We start from the raw sequence: 26,524 nt of genomic DNA, 5'->3' as shown, positions 1-26,524 counted from the left end.
AGTGGTGACCCCGTCCTCCTGGGGCCACTAGACATAGAGAACTAGCTGTTTTTCCTGGCTGGCCGGTCCGGGCTTACAAGGCATTATGGGGCGAGGTGCTCCTGCCTCCTGCACAACAGAACATCTGCTTTCCCGCTGCTTGGGGAGAACGGCTTTACCATTAGGGTAGCCTCATGCCGCAACATCTTTTCTGATGGAGGCCCACTCCCACCCGGACCCCTCTCCTTCTCAGGTAAGTGTCCTGGCAGCTCGTGGAGCCCACCCATGGCTGCTCCTGCAAGCTCCCCGACCAGCTCTCGTTTGCTGCCGCGGGGGCCGGCATATCCATTTCGGTCTGCTGTCTCCTCCAGGAAGACACGGAGGCTGCTCCATCACTGGTGGGTCCTTTGGGGAGTACAACGGCCCTCCCCCCCCCGCCTTCCCGCTGCTGTGGGGGAGTGCGGCAACACGCCCTCTCCTCCTTTCGCCCACCAGGGTCCTGGGCCCCGAGGGACATCTTCACGGGGAGTGCAATGTCGCTCCCTGACTTCTGTCTGTTCTGTGGGGCCCAGAGTTGGGGTCCCGGGCCCTCAGGGTATTCTTTGGTGAGAAGTGCGACTGTGCTCCCCGGCTTGGCTTTTCCCTTCAGGGTGGAAAAGTGCGATGGCACTCCCCGGCTTCTTGACACTGACTCCGGGGACCAGAGTTGGGGATCCCGGGCCCCCGAGATCTTCATGGGGAGCCCGACGGCGCTCCCCTGCTTCATTTTTGGTGGGGCCCCGGCTCCAGAGATCCTGTTTGAGGGGACATGACGCGCTCCCCCTCCTCCGTTGTCTTCGGGGGCAAGGGTGGGGCTCCTGGGCCATCCGACTTTACTTCTGATGGGGGCAGCCCCTGGGACCTGACCCACCCCAGTGGGCCCATTCAAGACTGGTGGCGGAGCCCTACGTTCTTCTCTGTCGGTCAGGCCAGAGGTCACCTACCTTCTGGGGGGCATATCTCTGCACCATTGTGGCCTGTTCTCTCTCCTGATGGCCAGCTCTGCCCATCTGGAACACTTTCTGTTGCCCTCCTCACCTCCAAGAGGGCGAACTCAGCAGGGAGCAGCCTTCACTGGCTCCCTACGCCAGCCTTTCACCTGGCTCTCCTCCTCGGCCTCTCCTTTCCTTGCTCAGAGGTCCAGGCTTCTTCTCACTGGTCCTGGACTCCCTCACAGGTGCAATCCAGGGTCCTAGAACAGTCAGGGCATTACTCCTTCCAACTGCCCATGGCGCCAGGCTCCAGCAACAGTCTTCCTCACACAGACCACACCCCAAAGAGGTCCTCTTCCTGTGCAAAACCCTTTAAAATAATTTGGAAAGGGCTGGTTGGAAGGTTTCCCTGCCCTATCCTGCAGCGACACATCACCTCTCTGCCCTTGCTCCCTCCTTCCTGCTCAGGCCTATGGGAAAGTTCAAAATGGTGTCGTCCAGGGGTCTCATGCCACATGGTCTCTGAAAAGCCCCCCTGTCTGCCTTCTCTCCAGAGCAGCTTGGTGCCTGGCACCAGGTGACAGCTGCTGATGGATAACCTGCAGCTCCACCCACCATTTCTCCCTCTTGGAGAGGAGACCTTCTCCCTGGGAATGCTTGCAGTGAAGGGCTAGGCCTCTGATGCTACAGCTTGGGGAGGAATGTAATTAATCCAGCCTGGAAGGGTCACACCCAGCCAGGCTCTGGTTGTGAGCTGAGTCAGAGGAATATGTCATTTCTGGATGACCCATAAGCAGTACAGATATGGCTTTGGGCTCGGCAGAATACTCCTTTCCATACAACTTAGTGTACTTTGGTGCGTGTCTGGAATTTAAAGGCCCTAGGAAAGTGAAACTAGCCCATGTGGACTACATCTTCCTAGGAGAATACTAGAATGTTCTTTCAGTGAAAACATTAAAGCACACTGACTTTCCTTACATGTGACTTCCCACAGTATAAAGCCTATTCCATGTCACCACCCAACTCCGCATAATTCTTGCTACACCATTCTATCTGTACCTGCTCCTGGGCTGCGCACGCCAGGCACTTCCCCCATGCAGCCCCTACATGTGTGCACACGCATGTACACAAGTATCTGCATGTAACCAGCCCGCTGCCCCTTACTCCTGCTGCAACGCAGCAGCCTACTCTCACCAGGGGGACACCGGCAAAATCCACATGCAGTCTTTTATCCTACCGCTGAAACCACAATCCTTCCATAAAGAGAACTGGTTGCAGAGCATTCTCAGCAATCACACCGAAGATTTGGAACTACCTACCTGCAGATGTACGCAGAATCTCCTCCTTCAAAAAAGAAGTAAAAATGCTTCTAATGAACAAATCCACATCCTAAGACTTTAATTATTTGACTACTAGCCACCTATGCTATCCATATATCCCCTGTCTACCTCTTTTGTATTGAATGGCTAATTTCAAATGTATGTATATTACCCCATTTATCTAATGTTTATTAACTGTATATTGTAAAGCACTCTGATACCTTCGTGGGTCATGTTCGCTCTATAAATAAAACTTTAAAAATAAATAAAATTAGTTCACTGTGGGTGAGTCCCAACTTATGAGCCTCTCCCAGAGTAAAAGCTCAACAATTAGGTGTAAAAAATCCGGGCGGCTTCTAACTGTGTAACATTATAATAAACATTTTATGTGATGTCAGTTGATTAGAGATTTGAAATGTGACTGACTATCTTACTTTATTTGTACATATTTCTGTGTTAAACATATATACATATTTTCTAAAGAAATTAATAAAAAAGCCATTTGCAACTTTATTTTTATTTTTTTTATTTTGCAAAAGTAAGTACAATACAGAGAATCACATCAAAAGGCTTTACTGAATTCCAGGGGTATTGTGCAAAAAAAATAAAGAAGTTTGGGAAAGTAGGTCATCTTTATAACATTGCATCTACCAACAAGTTTTAAGTGCAGGTTGTTGATTTGTTTTAATGTCTTCCTAGTATGTGTGGCGAGCGGGACTAGGATGTCAGTAACAATCTCGTCCAATTTAGAGGAAATAGAGACTCCTAGGTATTTAGCCTTAGGAACCACCCTGTGATTGGCCCAAGAAATTTGGCTGTTTATTATTATTGAGTTTTGTTTTTGTTCAGGGCATAGCCTGAAAGCCTTCACATTTTTTTTGCCTCAGTTTCTAAAGCCACAATACCATTTGAAGGATCGGGTGAAGTGATAGTCAAATCGTCAACGTAGGCCAAAATTTTAGTACTACTACCTTGGAAGCTGACCGCGGAGATGTTGTGATTTCTTTCGATTTGTTTAACGAAAGGGTCCAAATAAAGGGCAAACAACAGAGGGGAACAGGGAGAACCCTGCCAAGTGCCTCGGGAGATTTCAAATTGCCCGGTTAGTTGACCATTAATGTAAACACAGGCCGTTGGTTTCAGGTAAAGAACTTGTGCAGCCTGTATGAGTTTTGGCCCAAAGCCCATCCTATTCATGACAGCCCACAGGAATCGCCAGGAGAACCGGTCAAAGGCTTTTTCGGCGTCCAAGAGTCTTAATGACATCGGGTCTCCGACCGCCTGTGCGGCGTCTAACGTGGTAATGGCTCGCCTGACATACTCTGTTTTGCCTTTTTTCGGGATAAACGCATGTTGCCATTCTGACACTAAGGATTCTACCACTGAAGAGATTCTGTTTGCCAGCACTTTGGAAAAGATCTTTGAGTCACAATTAATGAGTGTAATAGTTCTATAGGAACTCATCTCTAACGGGGATTTGTCTTTGTTAGGGAATATTGCTATTCTAGCCTTGGACCAAGAGGCGGGAGGCAAGGCCCCATTACAAATAGATATTACTACCTCATTAAAGATCGTTTTAATTTGGGGGGCAAAGATCTTGTAGAACTCCATTGGGATGCAATCCAAGCCAGCGGCTTTTCCATCGGGGAGGCTACTAAGGGATTCCAGTATCTCCTCCCAAGTAGGGGTTAGATCTAATAGATCTGTTATCCGAGTTAAATGTTCTAAGGTCAATCTCACTTAGATAACGAGTGGTCTCGCTATCAATTGTATTATTCAGACCTTGATTCTCCTCGGTGTATAATTTAGAGTCAAAATCCTGAAATCCCTTACGTATAAGATCAAAATCATTAGTCTCACTTCCCGATGGGAGTTTGATTGTCTGTATCTCGCTGCTGGAAGCCTGTTGCCGGGTCCTAACAGCCAGGAGGTGCCCTATGCTGTCACTACACTTTGCAGCAGTTTTTTCTGCAAAAATCGCCGCAATTTCTGCTCTGATTAAGACTACTTCCTTCTGGACAGGCTCAATGTCTTGTCCTGTTTGGATAAATTGAACTTGTTTGGTTTCGGCTAGCTTTAGCTTCCCCTGTAGGTTGCTTATCAGGAGCTTCTCTTTTTTGTTTTTACATGCTGAGAATCCAAGGGTCTCGCCCCTGATCCCTGCTTTCAATGTGTCCCAAACAGTCATTAAGGAAGCTGAACCCGTATTTATTTCTAAAAATTCCTGTATCCATCCTCTCATATGAGTCTGATATGTCGGATACTGCAAAAGAGCTTTCTCAAAACTCCAAGTAGAGGCCTCTCTAGATTTACCCAGCCCCTTGATGTTAAGGATGAGAGGGTTGTGGTCAGGCATAAAGCGTGGAGCTACTTCGATGGTGCTATTGTTGATGAGTGAGGATGAAAGGAAGAAGTAATCTAACCTGACAAGGGTGTGGTGTGGGGCAGAGAATAAAGTGTAGCCGGGCTGAGAAGGATTTAATCTGGCCCCGGAGTCTCTTAATCCATGTGTCTGTGCAAGATTGGCGAGGGCCTGAAATACCAGGGGTTTCCTGCCCTTATACTTCTAGTTATCGGTCTCCCAGTTGCAAGGCAGATGTAGATTAAGATCGCCACAAAGAATGATGGGGGTGTGCCAATGCGCTAGTTCCCCTGAAACCAGGTTAATGACTCCAGGATCGTCCGTGTTACTTCCATGGATTGAGCACAAGGTAAAGAGGGGACTATTAGAGAGATGGCACTTGGTTATAACCCATCTGCCAAGAGTCAGATTTGACCCGAGGAGTATTAATTGAGTGTCTTCTCTCAGCCAAAATACCAACCCCCCTAGTTTTAGAGCCCTGAGTGATAGCCCCCAAAACTTTGTACCCCAAAGAGTCTAGTAAGTGCTTCTGGGAGCCTTCAATATGGGTTTCCTGCAAGCAGTTGATGTCCCCCCCCCCCCCCCACCAAGATCGAAGCCATAAGCGCCACACTGTGTCTTTTGGAGTGATCGTTAAGCCCACAGATATTGACACAAACAATACTTAATGTTTCTGAATTCGCCATTTATGATAACAGAGAAAAGTAGGAAGAGGGGATGGATAGCCAAGCTCCTAAAATCCTTTCCAATGCTATAAAGAATACATTTTAAGTGTATGTGTGCAAAGGTGAAAAAAGTGACACACTACATTTTCTGTGCCAGTCTTTTCAATAAAAGTGCCTCCCCCCTTTCTTCGAGCAATCAGGTGAGACCTGAATGATGGCAATCATCATGAGCCCCGGCTGCCTGCCACGCCGGAAGGAGAAAGAAAACCATACTAAATTTTTCAATACGGCCAGTAGCCCTTGTGCATCACAGTATGTAGGGCAAAGGAGAAAAAATAAAAAAAGAACAGCCGTGTATGTAAAGAAAGAGAAGAAAATCAAAAAGAAACCAAGGGCAAAATCAGGCAAAGTCAGAAGGAGTCCAGATCTTCTTGACAGTACAATGATCGGAATGATCATCTATTGCTTCTTTTGGATTTCAGTTCCTCCAGATACTCCCCGGATTTTATTTCGGAAAGAAAGTTTTGGTTGTCCCATTGTGATTACTTTGAGCCTGGCAGGATTCAGGAGGTAAACCTCCGCTCCCTGCTGCTGAAAAGAGATTAGTTGTCTCAGGCGCCATCTACGTTCAACTGTCTGGTGACAGAAATCTGGCTTGGCAAAAAAAGTTATCCCATTGGCGCCTTTCTTGGAATTAAAGCAGGCCTTGTCGTATATCATCTGTCTGAGGAGGAAGTTTCCGAAATAGACAAGGAATACCCTTGGATGTCCTCCTGACGAGTTGCAACTGCTGTGTTGTCGCTTCAGGTGAAAAGGGAAGCGGTGCGCCCTCTGTACTTCATGGTCTCAGTCCCAGCCCAGGTGATCTGGAAAGAAGTCTTGCAGCAATTTGACGAAGAAGCGTCTTGGATCGTCCCCCTCCTTCCCCTCCGGAATGCCAAGCAGGCAAAGATTATTCTGGCGCTGGCGGTTTTCCTGTTCCTCCATCTTAGTCATCAAGTCAATCATACAGGCTGTGTTAGACTCCCCCTGCTGCTTGGTGGCCAAGGATTCGGTCTCCAGGTGTTCGGTTTGTGCTTCCACCATGGTGACCCGGTCGCTCATATCGGACCATGTTTTATTTAGTTGCCTTAAGCCGCCCTGTAACTTCTTGGCAGCATTTTTGGCGACGCGGTTGTCCGCCCGAACCTCTTCGTGGAACTCCTTGATGGAAGCTAATATGGAGGCTAGAGAGGGTTCTGAGGAGTCTGCCTGCAGACTCTGAACTTCCCCACTGAGTTGAGTTATGATCGTCCTCGTCCAGGGGATATGACATCTGAGAGTCAGAGTAGTCCCACTTCAGCTGGCTGCGGCGCTTACTCTTGCTGATAGATTTTTTAGGGTGTTGAATAGTTCTTGTGTCCTTGTGTGAAACCTTGCTATCCCCTTTGCTGGCATCCTCTGACCCATCCTCGTTGGAAGAGGTAGGTGTACTGTCTGAAACTGAGTAGAAATGTTCCAGCCCTGTCTCGGGAGTCCAGGAGATTTGTGATCCTGGGGGCACCACTAAGTTTTGGTTGACATTATCAGTCCCTACCACATGTAAATTGCCTGCCGCCTGTGAGTCAGGAGTGATAAACGAGATCCCAGGGCTGGTATCCCTACGCCGGCTATCCGGCGCCTGTGCTTGCAATGCAGGAATAGTTTGAGGTAGAATGGATTCATTAGGCGGTTGAGCTAGAGCAGAGGCCTGGGAGGGGGCATCTTTATCCCCTATGAGCACTATTGTTTCAGCAGAGACTTTGATAGTGATTATGTCTGGGCTGGTAGACAGCCCTCCACTAGGCCTCCCTTCCGTAGTACTCCCCTCTTGCTGTGATTCTAATTTGAAGCTCCCTAAGTGCGCACCTCCAGTTGGGGAGGCATGTGTTTTAGAGCTGGGGTTGAGGTATGATTTTTTTAGAGCCCAAAAATATTTTAGCTGGAGGGGAGTGTGCAGAATCAAAGTTTTTTGAGTCTCTTGGCATGGTCCCCCCTGGCTTGCCCAGCAGTTTACCCAACAGTTTTTGGCCAGAACTAACCTCAGGTCCGGGTTTAGGCGCTCCCTCCGTGGCAGCAGCGGCAATGGCAGAGTACTAAGAGTCCTTAGATACCACAGGTGTGTCTTGTTTAGTGCCTCTTCGTGCCCCCCGGGCACTCCTGGTGCTCCTGTAAGGTTTGTCGGGTCTCCTTCCCCGGGTGATTGAGGATGACAAGGTCCGGCTGTACCAGGATCCACTTGCAGCCGTGAAATCAGCGGAGGCGACTGGAAAAAGAATTGCTGCCGCGATTTAAAGCAAAGCGATACTAAAGGGGGTGATGGACAGAGCACTTGAGCCAATCACACTTACCCCCAGTCAACTGATCTGGGTTTAATCCATCACCATTCTTTAGCTCATTCAGCCACCCCAGTTCAGACATGGCCATATGCAAATCAGTCTGACTCTGTGCCTCATGTGAACAGTCCAGCCCGAACTGCCAAGCCATGACTTCCCTGGACCGGAAACAAGCATCCTGCGACCGGTTTCAGATTCATAATCCTCATCAGCCAGGCTATCTTGAATCCAGTGGCCAAGTGAGCAAGGGACTCACGTCTGAGCATACCCTGCCAACTTAGGGCGAACAAAGCGATACAAAAGGGGGTGATAGACAGAGCACTTGAGCCAATCAAACACTCACCCCCAGTCAACTGATCTGGGTTTAATCCATCACCATTCTTTCGCTCACTAAAGCCACCCCAAATCAGACATGGCCATATGCAAATCAGTCTGACCCTGTGCCTCATGGGAACAGTCCAGCCCGAACTGCCAAGCCATGTATTCCCTGGACCGGAAACCAGCATCCTGGGACCGGTTTCGGATTCATAATCCTCATCAGCCAGGCTATCTTGAATCCAGTGGCCAAGTGAGCAAGGGACTCACGTCTGAGCATACCCTGCCAATTTAGGGCGAACAAGCAGGGTATGCTCAGACGTGAGTCCCTTGCTCACTTTCCGAAGTGGATGTTGAGGAGTACATGTCCTTGAGACACTTGCAAACCAGAGGAAAACTAGCCCTTGAAGAAGGAACTGCTAATGGTTCCGAAATGCATGATTTGTTTGAGTTAAAAAAAAAACAGGAATAAAAATTGTAATAGTGATAAAATTGTATGTTCATATTTAGGTTCCCTAGGTGGGCACCTACCTTTTACAAAATGTGGGCTCTAGGGGATGGGGTCCCCAGGGACAATGTTTTTAGAAATTACCCTGAGGGATGAAGTCCCCAGGGCCTCGCAAGACTTCGGGAGTGGATCCACGCGCCCCTCCATCCACTTATTTTTAGTAGTGGCCCTCGGGCATGGGTCCAATGAACCTAACAAGGGTATGCAGCGCGTTCCCCCTCTGCTTTAATTTTATCAATGACCCCGGGTATGGGGTCATCGTGAGGTTCCGTGACAATTGTAAGTGGTGTTTTCGACTCGCACGAATATGGTCGAGTCTGGTATCTACGAACCGCAAATGACGAGTTTAGTAAGTGTGCGCAGTTTCGCTGTGCTAACTTAAACCGTTTGTTTGTTACGTGGGTTTTTCATCTGTACCCACGGGTTCCATCTTAGATGCGGCATCCATTTTGTCTCTTGCCCTCAAGTAGCCAGCAAACGGACGTTGTCCGCTTCGCGACCCTGGGGCTCCCAAGATATTTGCGGAAGACACATGTCCTTTGTAAGTGTCTTTATGATGAGGGGGATGATACTGTAAGGCAGATGGCCCCGCTCGAGGCTCATCTCGCCGTGCCGGTTTATTGTCTCAGCCGTGCATCTCATTAGGCACGTCCCTTTGATGCCTGTAGCTCGTGTTTCCCGATACCTCCCCTTTTTACACCCTTTCCAATCTCCCCACTGTTTCCATCTTCCTCCACACCTGTTCTTGTTCCTTCTTCGATCTGTTTTACTGCTGATTAGAATGTACTAATGGTGGGAAGTTGGGTTTTTACAGTTGGGAACCGCCAAATGTTTCCGCACTTATGTTCCGGACCTTGTGTGTATCAAAGTGACCAAAGCGACCCCTCTCGGGGATAATTGTGGGAACCGGGTTGTAAACCTTTGTCTGCTATGCAAACCTATGGGAGAATCGTGTATAAAAGGAGCGACCCACAGAACCAATTTGAAGCAGTCTCCCCGAACTACACTTGTTGTACTTCCTGTGACTTCTGTGTTTCCCTGCAGCAAATAAACCTTGAATCTTTGACGCCGAAGGAAGTGTCCCGTGTCTCTGTCATTCGTACGCCGGAGCAGGTTACCCACGAAGGTTTCAGGTGTTGTCCCCTGGCACCGCTGGGTCTTAAAGAACCCAGTCCTTCAGTCGGGGCCAAAGAAGGCTCAGGGAGGGGGCCCACGTGACCCTGACCTCTAAATAAAAAAAACGGCCCTAGGGGTTGACGTCCTCGGACCTGAGGCGGCTCATGAGAGAAGACCACACAGCTTTAGGTTGTCGTTAAGTATGATTATAAACAGGGCCTTCTGTTATACACAGTGGGGGGTTGCTCATAGGGCCTGCCCCTGGGGACCCGATCCCCCAAGGCCAGTTTTTATTAAAGGGAAGTGTAACTGCACAGGCTCCCTCCCTGAGCCTATATAGACCCTGGGGATATCATCCCCCAGTGCTGTTTTCTTTAAATTAAAGAGTAGTGGGCCGTTTGACCCCACATGAGCAGTTATTGGCTCCAGGGACACCAGCCACAAGGGACACTTATTTTAAGGTGAGGGGGCCACGCAGCCCTCCTCCCCAAGACTTGTTAGCCCCTGGGGACCCCATTCCTCAAGGCAATTTCTAAAAATAAAGGGGAGGGTAAGCTCCCAGGGCTTCTCCTTTAAATAAAGGGGAGGGGCTTGGTTGGCCACCTGAGTTGTTAACAACCCTGGGACCCCATCCCCCGGGTCCCTTTGCCTCTGGAACCCTCATATTTCAAGGTGGGTGCCCTAGTGCCCACCCCAGGCCCCCACCATATAGTCGTTGGGGGCTGCAGGGTAGCCCAGATGTTGGTCCCAGGCCACTGAATTCAAGCTAGCCTGGCTGATGGAGGATACCCCGAAACCGGTCACAAGATACTTGTTTCTGGTCTAGGGAGGACCTGGCGTTGCAGGTCGGGCAGAACTGTTCCCATAAGGAGTAGGGTCAAGACTGATTTGCCTATTGCTGGGTCTAAACTGGGGTGGCATGTTGAGAAAATTACAACAATGGATTTACCCCAGATCTCTTGACTGGGGGTGAATGTTTGATTTGTTCGGCATTTCGTCAATCATTTGTGTCTTATGATTGTTCTGCAGATAGTAATCTAGCAGTGTCAGTTGGCGAGTAAGTAACAGCAGCAGGAGGAAGACGACTTTAAGCTACTCATGGGCCTTTTGCTTACGGTCTAGTTGCTTTATATACTTTCCATACTCTAGTTTTCACTGCACAGATGCTTGCTTACTTTGTTACACCAGGTTATACTGCAATGTCTGACGCCCTGTTTATATTTCAGAATACGGTTTGATAGCCTATATTAATTTGGGTACTCCAGTGCTGCAGCTGTCTGTACCAGTATATCAACTGTTTTAGAGGTGTACAGTTATATTGTACTTACATTTTTATTGAGCACAGCATAACCAAGACTGTCAGCGCACTTTGCAGGAAACCATACATCTGAGAAAATATTATGCGGAACCATTCGAATAAAAGAAAGCCAAACACTGAACAGTGTGTCAGCAGAAAACAAAGGTTTTAAGTAAAAACCCTCACACACTGAACAAGTGCTATAGGTACTGCAAAGATAATCCTAAAATAATTTATATTGTATTCTTAAAAGCGAGAGGAAAGCATCGAAGAGTACATTGAGAGGTTGGGGTTAGGACAAATGATGTGAACAAACTGAGACCGAAACAGGTAAGATGGATTGTAAGAATCTGATAGATTGATTAGAGAGGGAAAAGCGGAGAACACTGGATGTAAGTGGAAACGGAGACACCAGTGTACGATACATAGAGTATACAGGGGGAAAGAAATTAACTGAAGGTCAAGGGCCGATGCATAGGAAAAACATTATGATGAAGTTCAGATTTTCTGCAACATTATGACTATTTTGTGGAACTATGTTGTGTTATGTTTATATCCAGGACCCTAATTCAATATTCCCAATTAATGCCCTTGTGAGGTATTAATCAATAATATCCTGATAAAGGCATAAGAATTGGATCCATATTCAGTAATAGCCCATGCAGTCCAAAGCACAGCACGGCTACTCCCATCGACTCCTAGAAAGCACAACGCGTTCTTTAAACAAACCAAGCCTCCAGCAGCCCGGGAAATTCCCCCCTGCTTTTGTTTTGATTTGAACAAGAACTCCTGAAGTCCGTCAAGAACTGTTAGTTCTTAGTGAAGTCTTATGTCCAACCTTACGTCAAACCAGACACCTTCCAGGTATAAAATACCAACAGTTGCTTTAGGCAAACACACGGTGGTACGGAGCAGAGCGGGCGTCTACTTTCCCGAGAGCCCAGCTGATGCGAGAGCCCACGGATGCCGCCCCTCCCGTTTTGACGCACTGAGAGAGACGCTGTCTTTCTCCAGCCGAGAAAATCCAGCTCCGATGTTTCCAGCCTACTCTTGCGGGTGGCTCGGATATCGAGTCCTGAGGAAAGAGGTACCAGACCTCCCACATTCTATTACCAAGGTACAGAGCTGACTAAACCCTTAGGAGAATTCTTGATGCAGGTCCTTGGCAAAACTAATCTTAACCAACTTAACTTAAACTGCTACTTACTTCTTCCCAAGTATTAGGCTTAGGTCAGGTACACCGGGGTAGGCGTAGTTAGAAGCACCAGTTGAGTACGTAAGTCAATGTTTTTATATATGTATATATTTTATCTATTTTAAGTACTATATGGCTAAGAAACCATATCAATGCTTTTACAGTATTATTTCATAATACTACTTTTACTGTACGCACTTTACTTTATAATGAGTATTGCAATTGTGGCAATTTATTTCTCTTGCATGAGAAGGAAGACTGCTCAATAAATACCATCACTTTTATTGAAAACGCCCGTCTCTCTATTTCTCTGCATTCTGGTGGAACTAAGCATGCACGATTGACTGAGTGAAATAGCTGCCTATTGTTTTCACACGACTCTAGAGATACACTCTTATTCTGAGGGAGCAAAGTTGTCATGTTTATGCGGTTGTCAGAAACTGAATCCCTTCTTGTCTGAGTCAGGGAAGTTCACCCCTCCCTATTCATTCAAGAAAGTTTCTAGTGACCTCTGAGCTAGCTGGCGCAAATCTGAATTAAGTTTAACATAGTAGAGACCTAGATGACCTCAGTCCTACTTCTACACTGCTGTTTGTTATTCCAATGCGCAGAACCTATTGGGAAAATAGGAACTACACTACAGTTGAAGAAGGAGACTTGGAGAGAACAATAATGGATGCAGTGGCGGCTAGTGACATTTGAAAGTGGTGAAGCGGAAAAGTTAAGGACCCCTCCCTCCTGTTGTTGTGATGTGGGAGTCTACTCACCTTTACTCAAATACTCCAGCACTTACAGCAAAATAGCTATGACCCTTTCACAAAATACCCTCATTATTTTGACCTGAATACCCACATCCAAGCACTTTCTAGAACTCTAGCATTTTCACCTACATACCTCATCACTTTCAAGAACATACTCTGCCACATGGACCATTGCGCTGTCTAGGAAGCCTTACTCTCTCCTGTCTCTCAGCCTACTCCATTACATGAGCTGCCACCCGTTGGTGCTGCTGTGCTGAGAATGGCTTGTCTCGACAACCCCGCAGTCCTACCTGTGACCCCTTCTCCACCGACACCTTAAGGGAGCTGCTCTGGTTGGTGGTCTTTGTTCACTACTATTAGTGAATGGGTGCTCTTTCATCTGCCGTCTGGAGACTGCTACAATGACCCATATCGAGAAGCACTTTTAAATTTAACAGTAAAGTATGTTACTTACAACACCAGTTTTCCCCAAGATGCCCTCCCATCTCCTGGCATTCACGAGGGCGACTACTACTGTACCAGAGGAAAGATTACGGTCTGTTGTAACACACCCTGTCTTAAGAGGGACTCGCACGTTTCTCAAATGAGCTGCGCGTTAACTAGTAGAAGACGCAAAAGTCCCCTTCATAAATCAGGAGCTCGTCCATTCTGCACTACAGTGTGCTCCACTCTCATGCAGAAGTTATTGATGGGCTCACTACCGCATTAAGCAATGGCAACATTTTAAAGACCTCCAGGCCTCAGGATTTTGTTTTCTTTCAAAACTGAACTAGTGTACCATGCTGTAGAGGGTCATCCAGCGCTACATTACCTTGTAGCTGTGCACCACCCCTCGTGACTGGCCCCGGTCAGAGGGCATAAATAAATGGGCCCCTGGTTGCACTTGACCTTTGGCCAACATAAAGCTTAGAGTGAATGTGTGGTCAGTAAAGCACATAACCCAGGTTACGGTCATTCCCTCAGCACAGCCTTCAACACTGGCGATGAGGAGATGAAACTTCCCCGCTTCTCACCACGCCACAAGGCCGCCACTCCAGCAGACCGAGTGCAACAGCATCTGCCTGAGGACCCTGCCGAAGCCCACCGCACCATCTTCCATGTGGCTTGCTCCTCTCTGCAGTCCAGCATTTGGGAGTTTAGTCACAGCAGGCAGCAGCAGGCCGCTCACGGCGGCATGTTCGCGACTCCAGCAGGAGCAACAAGAGGTGACGTCAGCCCGCTCCAAGCCAGCCTGACTGTGAGATCTAGTCCTGCCGTGCGCGTCTCCCTAGGTGAGGGCAGGGCCTTCAGGCCAGCCCCATGGGGATTTCTCCTACACTGAGCACTTGAAGCCAGGCACAGGCAGGAGGTCACACCGATAAAAAGAAATACGAAGGAAATAAGCACCGGGGTGAAGGCCCAGAAGGATAGGGACTGTGGAGAAGGCCGCTCAGGGCAGCATACAGGCTCCACCAACATGAAAGGTCAGTTGGAGTCCCATAAGAGACACTGTGGGGGCACGAGACAACAGAGGCACCGTGCCCAGAAGGAGGGAAAAAAGCAGCACCACCACACATGCTGTGCGTAAAACAAAATAAGAAACGGCAATCGTAGGTGGTACGTCACACCAGGCCCATCATGGGAGATTCCCTGCCACCCCAGCTACAGGCACAAGTGCCAATAGCGCCATACTCTCATACATCAGTGACGTTGATACCGCCATTCAGCCAGCATGCAGACCCCGCCACCGCTGCGCCCAGATGGAAGCTCTGGGTAGGCCACCTTAATAATCACTTCACAGGGAGCTGAGAGACCGATGGAACAGTTAAGTGCTCTCTGCTCATGCACTTTGGGGAAGACTAGCTCTACGAGCTGTTTAAGACACTACCGGACACAGGCGCGGCTCACAAATACAATGCAGCCATTGCGGCTTTGAACAAATATTTTGACGCATCAGATGAACCCAGACTACAAGCGGTTCAAGTTAAACCAGGCACGCCAAGCTGAAACAGTGGGCATGTTCTACGCCAAGCTTCAGAAGCTAGCACGTATTTGCACAGGCATCGACCAGAACAAAGATTAGGGCGCAAATTATACGAGGATGCAAGTCAGTCGCCCTGATTAGATTCCAGTGCTCGCTCGTTCCTACGAAGTGTCGGGCAAGCCAACCGAAGAGAAGGAAGTGGTTCAAGTCAGGAAACACTGTGGCCGCATCGACTTAGAAAGTAGTGCAGGTGAATGAGACTGAGAAGGTCGTGCAGAGGCGACCTGCACTGAACCAGAGGCCAAACACTGGAGGCCGGCCTGGAGGCAAGTGCGGGTACTGCAGCTTTTATTACAAAGAGCAGGACAGGTGCCCTGCAAAACGACAAACATGCTCAAACTGTGTGCAAGGACACCTCCTATGTCAGTGTCTGCCACAGTGGCGGAGGGAGATCCTGCGGCAGTGCAACAAGAGGGCGATCAATGACCTTTCGAAACCTCACACTCTGAGAGGATAAAATCCGAAGCTGCACCCAAACAAGGTGCTACTGCCTACTATGAGGATGATGAAGACACGTTTGTCATCTCCTTTGCAGGACGGCCAAGTCATAAGGGGCGTATGCCCCCGATGTGCAGCATAAAGGTCAACGGAACCTCGGTACAAGCCCTTATCGACACCAGGGCATCAGTCAATGTATTGGACACAGACCAGTACGAATGGCTGTCACCGAAACCCAAGTTAACACTCCGTGTCGGGAAGATCAACACATATGGAGGCACAGAACCGATACCACTGCGAGGGATGATGGAGGTCAAGGTTTTGAACTTAAAGTACTCCCTGACCGAATGGGAAAAAAGGGACGCTCCTGAGCTGCCACACAGCAGAAGATTCGGAGCTTGTTTTCTTTGCCAAGCAGGTCCACGAGAATAACGCAGAAGACATGAGTGAATTCCCACAAATCTTCCAAGGGCTGGGAAACCCAGAGGACACCAAGTGAAACTACACATCAACCAGACTGTCCAACCACGAGCACACTGGCATTGGCGCATATCTTTCCACCTCCCCACCCTTGTGGAAAAAGAGCTGCAGAACCTGGAGGATTTGGGCATCATAGAGAAGGTATCAGGCCCACCCCATGGGTGTCTTTGCTGGTGGTAGCAGCCAAGCTGAAGCAACCAGGTGAGATCCGTCTGTGCATGGATATGAGGCTCCTTAATCAGTCCATCCAGAGATAGACATGTAACCCCGACAATGGATGACATTGTGGTGGACTTGAACTGTGCACAATGGTTCTCTAAACTCGATCTGAACTCCAAATACCACCAGTTGGAGTTAGCGCCGGAGATCCGCTACATTACTACGTCCTCCACGAATGTGGGGCTCCGAAGGTAAACCCGACTTAGCTTCAGGATGTCAACCGCGGCACAGGTGTTCCAGAACACCATCAAGGAAGCACTCTCCGGCCTCGTGGGCGTGATTAACTTAAGTGACAACATCTTGATATATTCAGAGTCTAGAGGAGCACCATGCCTGACTGAGAGCTACGTTGCTGAGGTTGGCTGACTGTGGGCTCACACTCCACAAGAAGTGAGCTTTCTACCAAGAGTCGATATACTTCGGCTATATCTTCTTGAAAGATGGGCTTCTCTTTGCCCCCCCCACAAGGCGGAAGCCATCAGGAGTGCCCCAGTTCCGCAGAATCCCACAGAAATAAGAAGCTTCCTCGGGATGGTGACGTATTGTGGTAGGTTACTTTTGAACCTCACCAGTGTGTCCAAACTCCTCCGGCAGCTGACAAAGACTGGAACACCCTGGGAGTGGACATGCTGAGAGAAAGCTGCCCGTCAAGGCATCAAGAAAGCGCACGCAGATCAAACGATGGTATGCTTCCACCCCAAAAGGAAGAAAGAGTTTGTGGTCGATGCCAGCCCAGTGGGGCTTGGGTAGGTCATCCTGCAGGAAGACACCAAAGGAATCTGTGTCCCAGCGTATGCCAGCTGCGCGCTGTCCCCGACAGAAACAAGATACGTGCTGCTAAAGTGAGCGGCTCTGGTAATACGATTGGCATGCCAGCATTTCCATTCTTACCTGTGCTGCCATCCCTTTTGGGTGATAATGGACCACAAGCCCCTCATACTGCTGTTTAGTGGGTCCACATGCTTGGCGCCCGCAAGGATCGTTCGAAAGGTGGGAAGTCCAACCACAGGGGCACTCAATTAAGTTGCTATATCGGCCAGGCATGGACCACCCAGCAGACTTCCTGTCAAGGCACCCTGCGGCGAAGGAAGGAATGTCAATCCCGGATGAGACTGCAAGCACCGAAGCGTTCATCTGCATGGTCGAAGACAATGCCTGCCCCCTGGCAGTAACTAAAGATCTCTGCAGTGCCACGGATGCGGATTACACCATGAAGATGTCTGTGAAGTGTAGTGCGGTTAGCACTCTAGTGGACGCACGCACGCATCCATGCATCCGCAGGCCAGGCGTGGCCTGCGGGGGGTCAATAAAAGGAAGGCGCGCGCTCGGGCACGTCACTTCCGACTGGGACGAGTGTGTGGTTTACTGGCTGGCGCTGCGCGTTGACACCCCTGCGCAAGCGGCCACCCAGGCCTGGCTAGGCCCACACACCCCCACACAACATTGGCGACGAGCGGAGGGGGCCCATCCCTCGCCCGTACACCGTGCTGTGAGCGGAGCGGTCCGCTCACCCCCGCGGTGCATACCGCGTGTGGTCCGACGCACCCATCTGCGTCCCACGAGCCGGCGTGCTCCTTCCTGCCTGCCCTTGCCTGCTGAAGGGCGCTGATCGTCCGCCCTCGCTGCCCTACCCTGGGGAAGGTCCTCAGTGCGTGTGCCTGCACCGGCGACTGCCGAGGGAGCGAAACGGAGCGGTCCGCGAGGCGCACGTGGTGCCGAGTCTCACGCATCTCGCGTGGTACGCGAGGACGCCGCCCTGTGCCACATCTCACGCATTTGGGGTGAGAAAACGATGGGCTCTGCGAAAGGAAGGCCATCCCCTGCCCTGCCTCATCTCTACTACATTTGTGGACCGGCTGCTGCCTGGTGCTGTCCCTGCTGGTGGTGCCTGCCTGATAGAAGCTCCCTAAGGCCTCAGTGACCACCCCTCACCCGAGAACCAAGTGGCACGCGGATCTGGACCACGTGGAGGGCGGCGCCACTGCCAAGGTACACTTTGCTACAAGCCTGTGCGGGAGCTGGAGTGATTCAGAACATTACTTTGACAGTCCCTGTGCACCACCACTATGGGGGACGGTGATGCGGTGGCTCCCGTCATCAACATCCCGTTTCAGCATGCTGCCGCTGGGGTATTGCCGCCCTTCAGTGAAGCGAGCGACCCATCTACTGCCTCGCCTCGCTGGAAAATTTGATTGGAAAGGCTCGAGAACTACTTTGTAGTCACAAGGGAAACGGACGACGCAGTGAAAAGATCGCTGCTTCTCCACTACGCAGGGGACGAGGTCTTCAGGCTCTTCAAACACCTACCCAACCCGACCGGGGTGACCACTTATGCTGCTGCAGTTACCGCCCTGAACAACCACTTTGACCCTCAATTAAATGTGGACTTTGAGGTCTTCAAGCTAGGGCAAGCCCGTCAACGCGAGGGTGAGTCCATGGACCAATTTCACACCCGAGTCCGGGAGCTGGCTAGCTCCACGGATGAAGACCAGCCAAAGGCCATACGACGCCAGCTAATACAGGGGTGCCGAGATAAAACCCTAAGGGGCCACATCCTGAGAACCAGGAATCTCACTGGAGGACATCCTCATTCTGGCCAGAGCACATGAACTTTCAGATGCCAGGGCAACGGCCATGGAGCAGGCCTTACATAAAACTCCCGCCAAACAGGAAACCGTCAAGGTTGAGCGTGCTGACGCGGTACGCCCACGACCACGTGGCCAAGGGAAAAAGGGATTCCGAAGAGACACACCGCAAAACCGCTGTGGATACTGCGGACATGAACCGCATGCAGCCAAGGACTGCCCAGCTCAAGGTCAAACCTGCGGGAACTGCGGAATCCCCAACCACTTCGCGTCAGTCTGCCGCAGAAAGAGCCAACCCCGGAATGCCAAGAAGTCATGGACACCCACCAAAGCTGTCCGCCAACTATCACTCACGGACCCACCCCCGGAGAGAACAGACAAGTTCCTGCCAACGACCTATGATGAGTCGGATTCGGAGGACGAGGAGGCGTACGTGATCTCTTTTGCCAGGGAGCTGAAGCTCAGACGCCGACCACAGCCAACGTGTGTAGTTCAGGTGGGGGAGAACGAGGTGAAAGCCGTCATTGACACTGGCGCCACCGTCAACGTCATGGGATTGCAAGAATTCAACAAGCTACGCCCTCGTCCGGAGGTCCTGCGCTCCAAGACCAGAATCTTCGCATATGGAGCAGACACTCCCCTCCCTCTGAAGGGAAAAATCGTAGTACCCATACGAGCCGACGAGGCCGAAGTGACCGCAACGATACACATCATTGACCGAGAAGCCGACACGCTGTTGAGCAGCCACACGGCGGAGGACTTGAAGTTGATCGCCTTTGCCAACCGCATCCGGAACCACCAGGTAGAGGAGCTACTGGAGCGTTTCCCCAAACTGTTCAAGGGTCTGGGGTGCATCAAATGTGATCCGATAAAACTCCACATCGACAAATCTGTCACTCCTACAGCCTTACGCCATCGGCGGGTACCATTCCACCTGCGGCCGCTGGTGGAAAAGGAACTCGAAAAGCTAGAGAACATGGGGGTCATCGAAAAAGTAACGGGACCCACCCCGTGGGTTTCCCCTATGGTCATAGTCGAAAAACCCAAGCAACCGGGCGAGATCCGACTATGCATCGATATGAGGCTGCCGAACACCGCGATCAGAAGGGAGAGACATTTAACACCCACGATGGATGACATAATAGCGGACGTGAATGGATCGAGATGGTTCTCGAAAATCGACCTCAATGCGGGCTATCACCAACTGCCTCTTGCCGAAGAAAGCCGCTTCATTACCACATTCAGCACCCACCTCGGCCTCCGGCGGTACAAACGCCTCAACTTCGGAATATCCTCGGCAGCGGAGGTATTCCAGAATACCATCAGGGAGCTACTGTCAGGTCTGCCGGGGGTCATCAACGTAAGCGACGATATCCTCATCCATTCCGCCACTGCATCTGAACATTACAAACAGCTACGGGATGTATTAAAAAGACTAAGCACCTATGGAGCAACCCTCCACAAGGAAAAATGCCAGTTTTTCCAATCGTCGATCGAATTCTTTGGTTATGTGTTCAACCAGGAAGGGGTCCAAATTGATCCACGGAAGTCAAAATCCATCAGACGCCCCAGCACCGAAATCTCCAACGGAGGTGAGGAGCTTCCTCGGAATGGCCACGTACTGTGGCCGCTTCATTCCGGGACTGGCCACCCGCAGTGAGCCCCTCCGAGCACTAACGAAGACAGATGCCAGTTGGACATGGGGCCCAAAGGAGCACGACGCGTTTCAGGGCATAAAAGACGCACTCCTGGAAAACGCAACGCTCTCGTACTTTGACCCGACCAAGCGGACCGAGGTCATTGTGGACGCAAGCCCAGTGGGCCTAGGGGCAGTCCTGACACAAGAACACGAACCAGGAAAATGGACGGCCCTGGCGTTCGCTAGCAAGGCGCTAACCCCGACCGAGACCAGATATGCACAAATAGAGCGAGAGGCCTTAGCCATCAAGTGGGCCTGCAGCCACTTTCATCTTTATCTACAAGGACAATCGTTTGTGATGGTCACCGATCATCAACCCTTAGTGCCGCTCTTCAAGGGCACTGCTCCCCATCCGCCGCCACGCATTGAGAGGTGGGTGATCCAGCTGCAAACATACGACATGGAAGTGGTCTACAGGCCGGGAGCCAAAAACCCCGCCGACTACCTATCGCGCCACCCACTACCCCAAGAACCAGCAGCTGCTGATGAAGGTTGCGAAGAATATGTCCAGTGGGTAGCGCTCACAGCCTGCTCCCAATGCATGACCATCGAGGAGATTAAGGAGGCGACAGTGGACGACAACCCGTACATGCGGTCACTGCAAGCGGTACAAGAGGGATCCTGGACCGACTACCTACACCCTCCCAACACCTGGACAGCATCGGATAAGGAAGCACTCACAAAATTCTGGCACATTTGTTACGAGCTCAGTGCCACGGAAGAGGGCATACTGCTGAGAGGGACACGTCTAGTGATACCAAAACGCCTCAGACACCGAGCTACCCAGCTTGCACACGGGGGCCACCAGGGTGCCACGAAAATGAAGGCGCGCATGCGCGAGAAGGTGTGGTTCCCTGAACTCGAAAACACCGTGGACGAGTATGTCAAGAACTGCATGTCCTGCCAACTGACCAGCGATCCTGAAAGGCCGGTCCCCATAATTATTGAAGAAGCATGCACAACCCTGTGGTCGAAAGTCAGCGTGGACTTCGGAAGCTTCCCCGGAGAAGGCCACACCCTGGTAGTCATTGACTCATACTTCAAATACCCCATTGTGGAAAGAGTGCCATCCACGGCATTCACACACGTAGGGCCAGCGTTAGAAAAAATATTCTCCCTGTTTGGACTGCCCGGCGAACTCAAAAGTGACAACGGACCACCATTCCAGGGAACGGATTTTGCCACGTTCTTGAAAACCAGAGGCATCATCCACCGGCGCATCACTCCCCAGTTGCCACAAGCCAACGGGGAGGCAGAAAGGTTCATGCGGACTCAACAAAATGTTCAGGATTGCGGTGGTAGAGGAGGCCGACCCGGAGCAGAGACTGCATGAATTTCTGAGAGAGTATCGCGGAACGCCCCACTGCACCACTCAGAAAAGCCCGTGGTCCCTAATGTTTCAAGGTCAACGCAGGGACCTCCTCCCCATGTCCACAAGACCGACACCGGAGAGGGACGACATGAGGGAGGTTCAGGAACGCCGGTGCAGGAACAACATGCGAGCGAGCCACCGACGTAGAGCGACACCAAAACAACTACACCGGGGAGATCGGGTCGTCATCAGGAACAGACGCCCAGGGGGGAAATTTCAAACATTCTATGAACCAGGACCGTGGACTGTAACCAACACGAAGGGAACTATGGTGACTGCCAGCAAGGAGGGAGAAGAAGTTTCGAGAAACACATCATGGTTCAAGATGGTCCCTCCCAGCTCAAGCGCGAACACCGAAGCCACAGATGGAACCATCGAGCCACCCCGAGCAGCGATACAAGAAGAAGGGGGCAGCTCAACACACGACATCCGGGGGCCGGTGCCGGAACAGGGAGCGGGAACGTCAATCATATCCACTCCCATCCGGAACCCATCGCGCAGCGGGGAACGAGGGCCAGGTCGCACCCCCCGATACAGTCTGAGGCCCAACCCCCGCCCAAGTCAAAGACTCAACGACTACGCCTGTCAGCTGAGACCCTGAAGCCATCATCTAAGGGACACGCAAGTGCAGAGCGTCTGAAGTAATTCATTGTGAACAGTTTTGTTTGAACATTCTCGAACTTGTGTATAGTTGGATAGAGATGTAGTGCGGTTAGCACTCTAGTGGACGCACGCACGCATCCATGCATCCATGCATCCGCAGGCCAGGCGTGGCCTGCGGGGGTCAATAAAAGGAAGGCGCGCGCTCGGGCACGTCACTTCCGACTGGGACGAGTGTGTGGTTTACTGGCTGGCGCTGCGCGTTGACACCCCTGCGCAAGCGGCCACCCAGGCCTGGCTAGGCCCACACAACATAAAGCATATAACCCAAGCTGCAGTCCTTACTTCAGCGTAGCCCTCTACACGTCCCTCTCCCTACTCAAGCCCCCAAAATGAATTCTAAGGTTAAAAGCTAAATAGCGCCTTGGGGTTTTCGTAGCACTGAAGTCATCACAACACAGCTGTATGGAAGGAGCAAACTGCAGCCACCGCGTTTCTCAGAAAACTGGAGCTTTGTAAACAGAATCAACATGTTTTCGAAGAGTTAGATGCTTCACCTAGAATTAAGGGAGAAACGGATTTTAAGTATGACGCCATACACAACAAAACACCATTAATCCAATGATCATACTCTTGGGTCTGAACTTGCACTCTTGGCCTAGTTTCCTTGAACACTTTGTTTTTGAACTTGCTGCATTAATCCGACCCCACCTGTGGCATTGTTGTATGTGGGATGGTCTCCTGCAGAAAGGCGGGGAAGGCCGGGCTTGGAGATAAGGTGGGGAGAGGGGGGTCCGGAGAGAAGGTGCTGGCTGGGTTCATTGCCATGCTGCGCTCAGCTCTCCCAGTCCCAATCACACCAGTTGAGTTGAAGAACAACCTACTAATCCCGGAGCTGCTCTCATGCTGTGAGCCAGTATGAGAGCACCAACGGGGCGTGCAATCTCAGTGCTATTGCTGGGACTAGGGGCCTGTGCGGTCTATCCACCTGACTGCTTACACAGCTCAGGTTGGAGAATGTCAAACTGCACATGGCAGGTTGGCCGTTGCAAGACCACTGACCACAGTGACATGCACACTTTAAACTGGTGTAGCCAGTAACCCCGCTCCCAGTTTGCACTGCATCGAGGCCCGCCCCACAATGCCTTCACATGACTCCCCTCCAGAGCCAGGCGGAGAAAATAATAAAATGGTAATAGCACTTTATTGCCGTTTTATTTTGTACTTTCTGTGCCTACAACAGGGGAGGGGTGTGACTCTCCTTTGCCCAAATGGAGATGCTGCCGCTGATGGATGGTTTGGGAAGAAACACTTCAGCTAGAAAAGCATGTTTGTAACAGGAAGTGAATACATGATTCATCGGGAAGGTGTTAAAAGGGGAATCTGATTGGTTCTGGTCGAGCTAAAAGTGATACCTTAATGATTTTCTGGAATGGCAGGGATTTAGTGCATCTGTTTTTTGGCAGCGAATTCAAAATGGTTGCAGCATCAGCAGAGAGACTGTTTGCCACCATTCCACTATAGGCTAAATGAGTGGCCTCTTCAGGAAAGCAATGTTTTCTCTGTTTGATATTCGTTAAGAGCTTCTGCTAGAAGAAAACAGTATAGTGGTCAAATAAAATAATTCGAGCGAATATGGTAGAGTTGCATTATAGTCGAATATATAACTCCTATGTCTGTGAAAGTGCTTTGAAATGGAGCTAAAATTGTTTCAACTCATGTTAGAGGGTGTGATATTCATGCGGCTGGTGGACCCCCTCACATGCTTCCAGGAAATGCCACTCACTCTCCGTTTCTCCCCAGATTACCAAGGAAGCTGAAGAATTTATCGTTGACAAGTATCGGCACCTGAGGCAGCGGGACGGCAGCGGAATAACCAAGTCTGCCTGGAGGATTACCGTCCGCCAGCTCGAGAGCATGATAAGGTTATCTGAAAGCATGGCTCGCATGCATTGCTCGGACGAGGTAAGCAATTGGGTGTGCGCAGGTCTGCGTCACTGCCGGTTACTGATGCGCTTGGAAGGTCTGGCACCAATGATAGAATTGGAATAGATGGGTTAGGTTTAAGTGTACAGCTGGGGATACATTCTGTATTCTTTCGAGCAGTTCGTGTGCTGACTGATGGTATTCAGGGGCTCAGTCTGCGCAGGTGTGCAGGGACATTTTTTAGGGTGGGGGTGGTGCCATCAATGCTACATCACTGAAGCCCTAGGGATTGTGAAATATCCAAGCTTGTCAAGGGAACAAGTATAGCAAATGGGCCACGTCCATTCAGCAGGAGAGTGATAAGGTTGCAGTAAGTAGTTTGGTGCATTTTGTAGCACATCGTCCTAAATATATTCCTAAAGGATCGTGTGGAAGCACAGGGCCATTGACAGACACATTTTCATCAAAATTACCCCAAAATTCACACTGACACAGCTTTACTGACAACACTATGTAAAGCAGGAAAAATGTGTGGAATTGTGAATTCTTCAAATATTTATCATTTGCTCATTCACCAAGTAAAGTGTCTTGATTTGATCCTATTCATAATTTTGTTTCCATCACACTATATCATTGAAAAAAGGGCTTCATGTGTGCTTTCCCAATTGCTAGTATCTTTTAAAATATTTGCATTTTATCTACAGGTACATACATGTTGTGTGTTAGATAAAACTGACGGTTTACAGCCTAACCTTTACTTTCATATTTTCTGTACCCCAGCAAGATTCAGACAGTTAACTTTACAAAATCCTCTAACATTGCAGTCAGAGAATGACAAGTAAACACCAATCCCCATGTTTATAGAATAAGCAACAGTTTGTCCGGAAACATAACCTGACATTTGGCCTCTGTCTTTGAACACACAGCAAACGTGACAAAATGTAAAGGCATCTCTCTTGCTCATTCACCTTTTTGACTGCAGCCTGGGTATTTTGGGGGTGTTGAAGCACCCTGCACTTTTAGTCCTAGCGCCTGTGAGTGCGTATTTTAGTGGAACTTTAGTGGAAACGTCCAAACAGAATCCCCATCCATTGGATATTTCATAAAATGTATTTTCTGTGCTTTCTGGCAGTGCGGCTCTTTTGTGCAATACATATTTCATTTTTTTGTTTGTGATGAGTGAATTGATGGAAGAATGTATCTTTAAGTGCATTACTTTGCTTTTGCATTTATTTATGTCGGAGTTTTCTATAGCGCAAATTATATCCAAGAGTCAGAACGCTTTGCATACGAATAATTACAGTATTAAAAAAAGTAGGTTATATATATTTTTTTATATAGTTTGGCAGATGGAATGCTTTGTCAGAAATGTGCCAGTGCCCCGTCTAGCATATTAAAAGTAAGTACCTATAGCCCTTGGCACATTTGATATGGCAGACAGGATATCATCTTGTTTCGACAGAGAGCTCCTTTAGCTAAACTATAAATAAGGCCCTTAGTTTAGTTATGTAACATTTTGCTAAGAGCAAGTTACAGGTTACAAGCAGACTAGAATCTTTACCCTGAGGCAGCTCGTGTGAAAAGTTTGTCTTGCCCTTGTCTTTATTTTGTGCAGTAATGAAGAATGGGGTTCAGTCGAATGAGGTCCAGTCGAATGAATTTTAACTATAGAAATGTATAAACTTTTCTAAAACGTTTTGAGTACTAGTTTCGACTCTCAGGCTTTCCAAATTTTAGGAGTACTTTCAGTGATTAACTTCTCAAGAAATATTTTGACGGTTTGGAAGCGTGAATTATAAAATGTTTAGGCAATCGAAGATGTGTGAAGTAGAGGGTTGGCAAAGAGCAGCAAGGTTATGTCAAACGAGCAAAGTAACACATTCAGTTGTGTTAAGCAGCTTCTTTTACAGTTTGTCTAAATTGCAGGCTACTGGTTTTAAGCAGGGTGAGAGTTCTACAACCGTATAAAGTGGTGTAAGACTGGGCGAGAAAGGTTATGTAAAGTGTATTTGGATAATTGCTGAGAAATAAAATGTCCTATATGTATGGGACTGCCCAGCTATCATGAAATCTTTTCTTTAATGTCCTACTGGTGTCTCTTAAGGAAGCTGAAAGTGGAGAGTGGGGCATGTATCACCCTCTCTCATAATTTTCCATTCCATTTCCAAGCTTTATTTCCACCATTATAGACCATAAAAGCAAAAGGTAAAATAAATACATCACCGATTTTGGACAATAAAAACATCAGTAAACATCACTGAATATAGCCATATACAGTGGATTGAACAGAATTCATAGCAGTTCAAGAATATTAAAATTTAGTAGAGGTTAAAAATTTCA

The 26,524-nt window shown here is 49.4% G+C and overlaps 1 protein-coding gene across 1 annotated transcript in view; it reads left to right on the top strand.

Annotated features, from left to right (window-relative positions):
• The window catches only part of LOC147722384 (maternal DNA replication licensing factor mcm6-like), a 564,785-nt gene that overhangs the window by 452,290 nt on the left and 85,971 nt on the right, over positions 1-26,524 (top strand). The window contains exon 14 of the mRNA XM_086964912.1: positions 24,062-24,223. Within this exon, the coding sequence (XP_086821038.1) occupies positions 24,062-24,223 (162 nt within the window). The remainder of the gene's footprint in view (positions 1-24,061; positions 24,224-26,524) is intronic.

Source organism: Lissotriton vulgaris, chromosome 4_1 (genome assembly GCF_964263255.1).
Source record: "Lissotriton vulgaris chromosome 4_1, aLisVul1.2, whole genome shotgun sequence".
Lineage (NCBI taxonomy): Eukaryota > Metazoa > Chordata > Amphibia > Caudata > Salamandridae > Lissotriton > Lissotriton vulgaris.
This window is presented reverse-complemented; position numbering and strand designations above follow the sequence as displayed.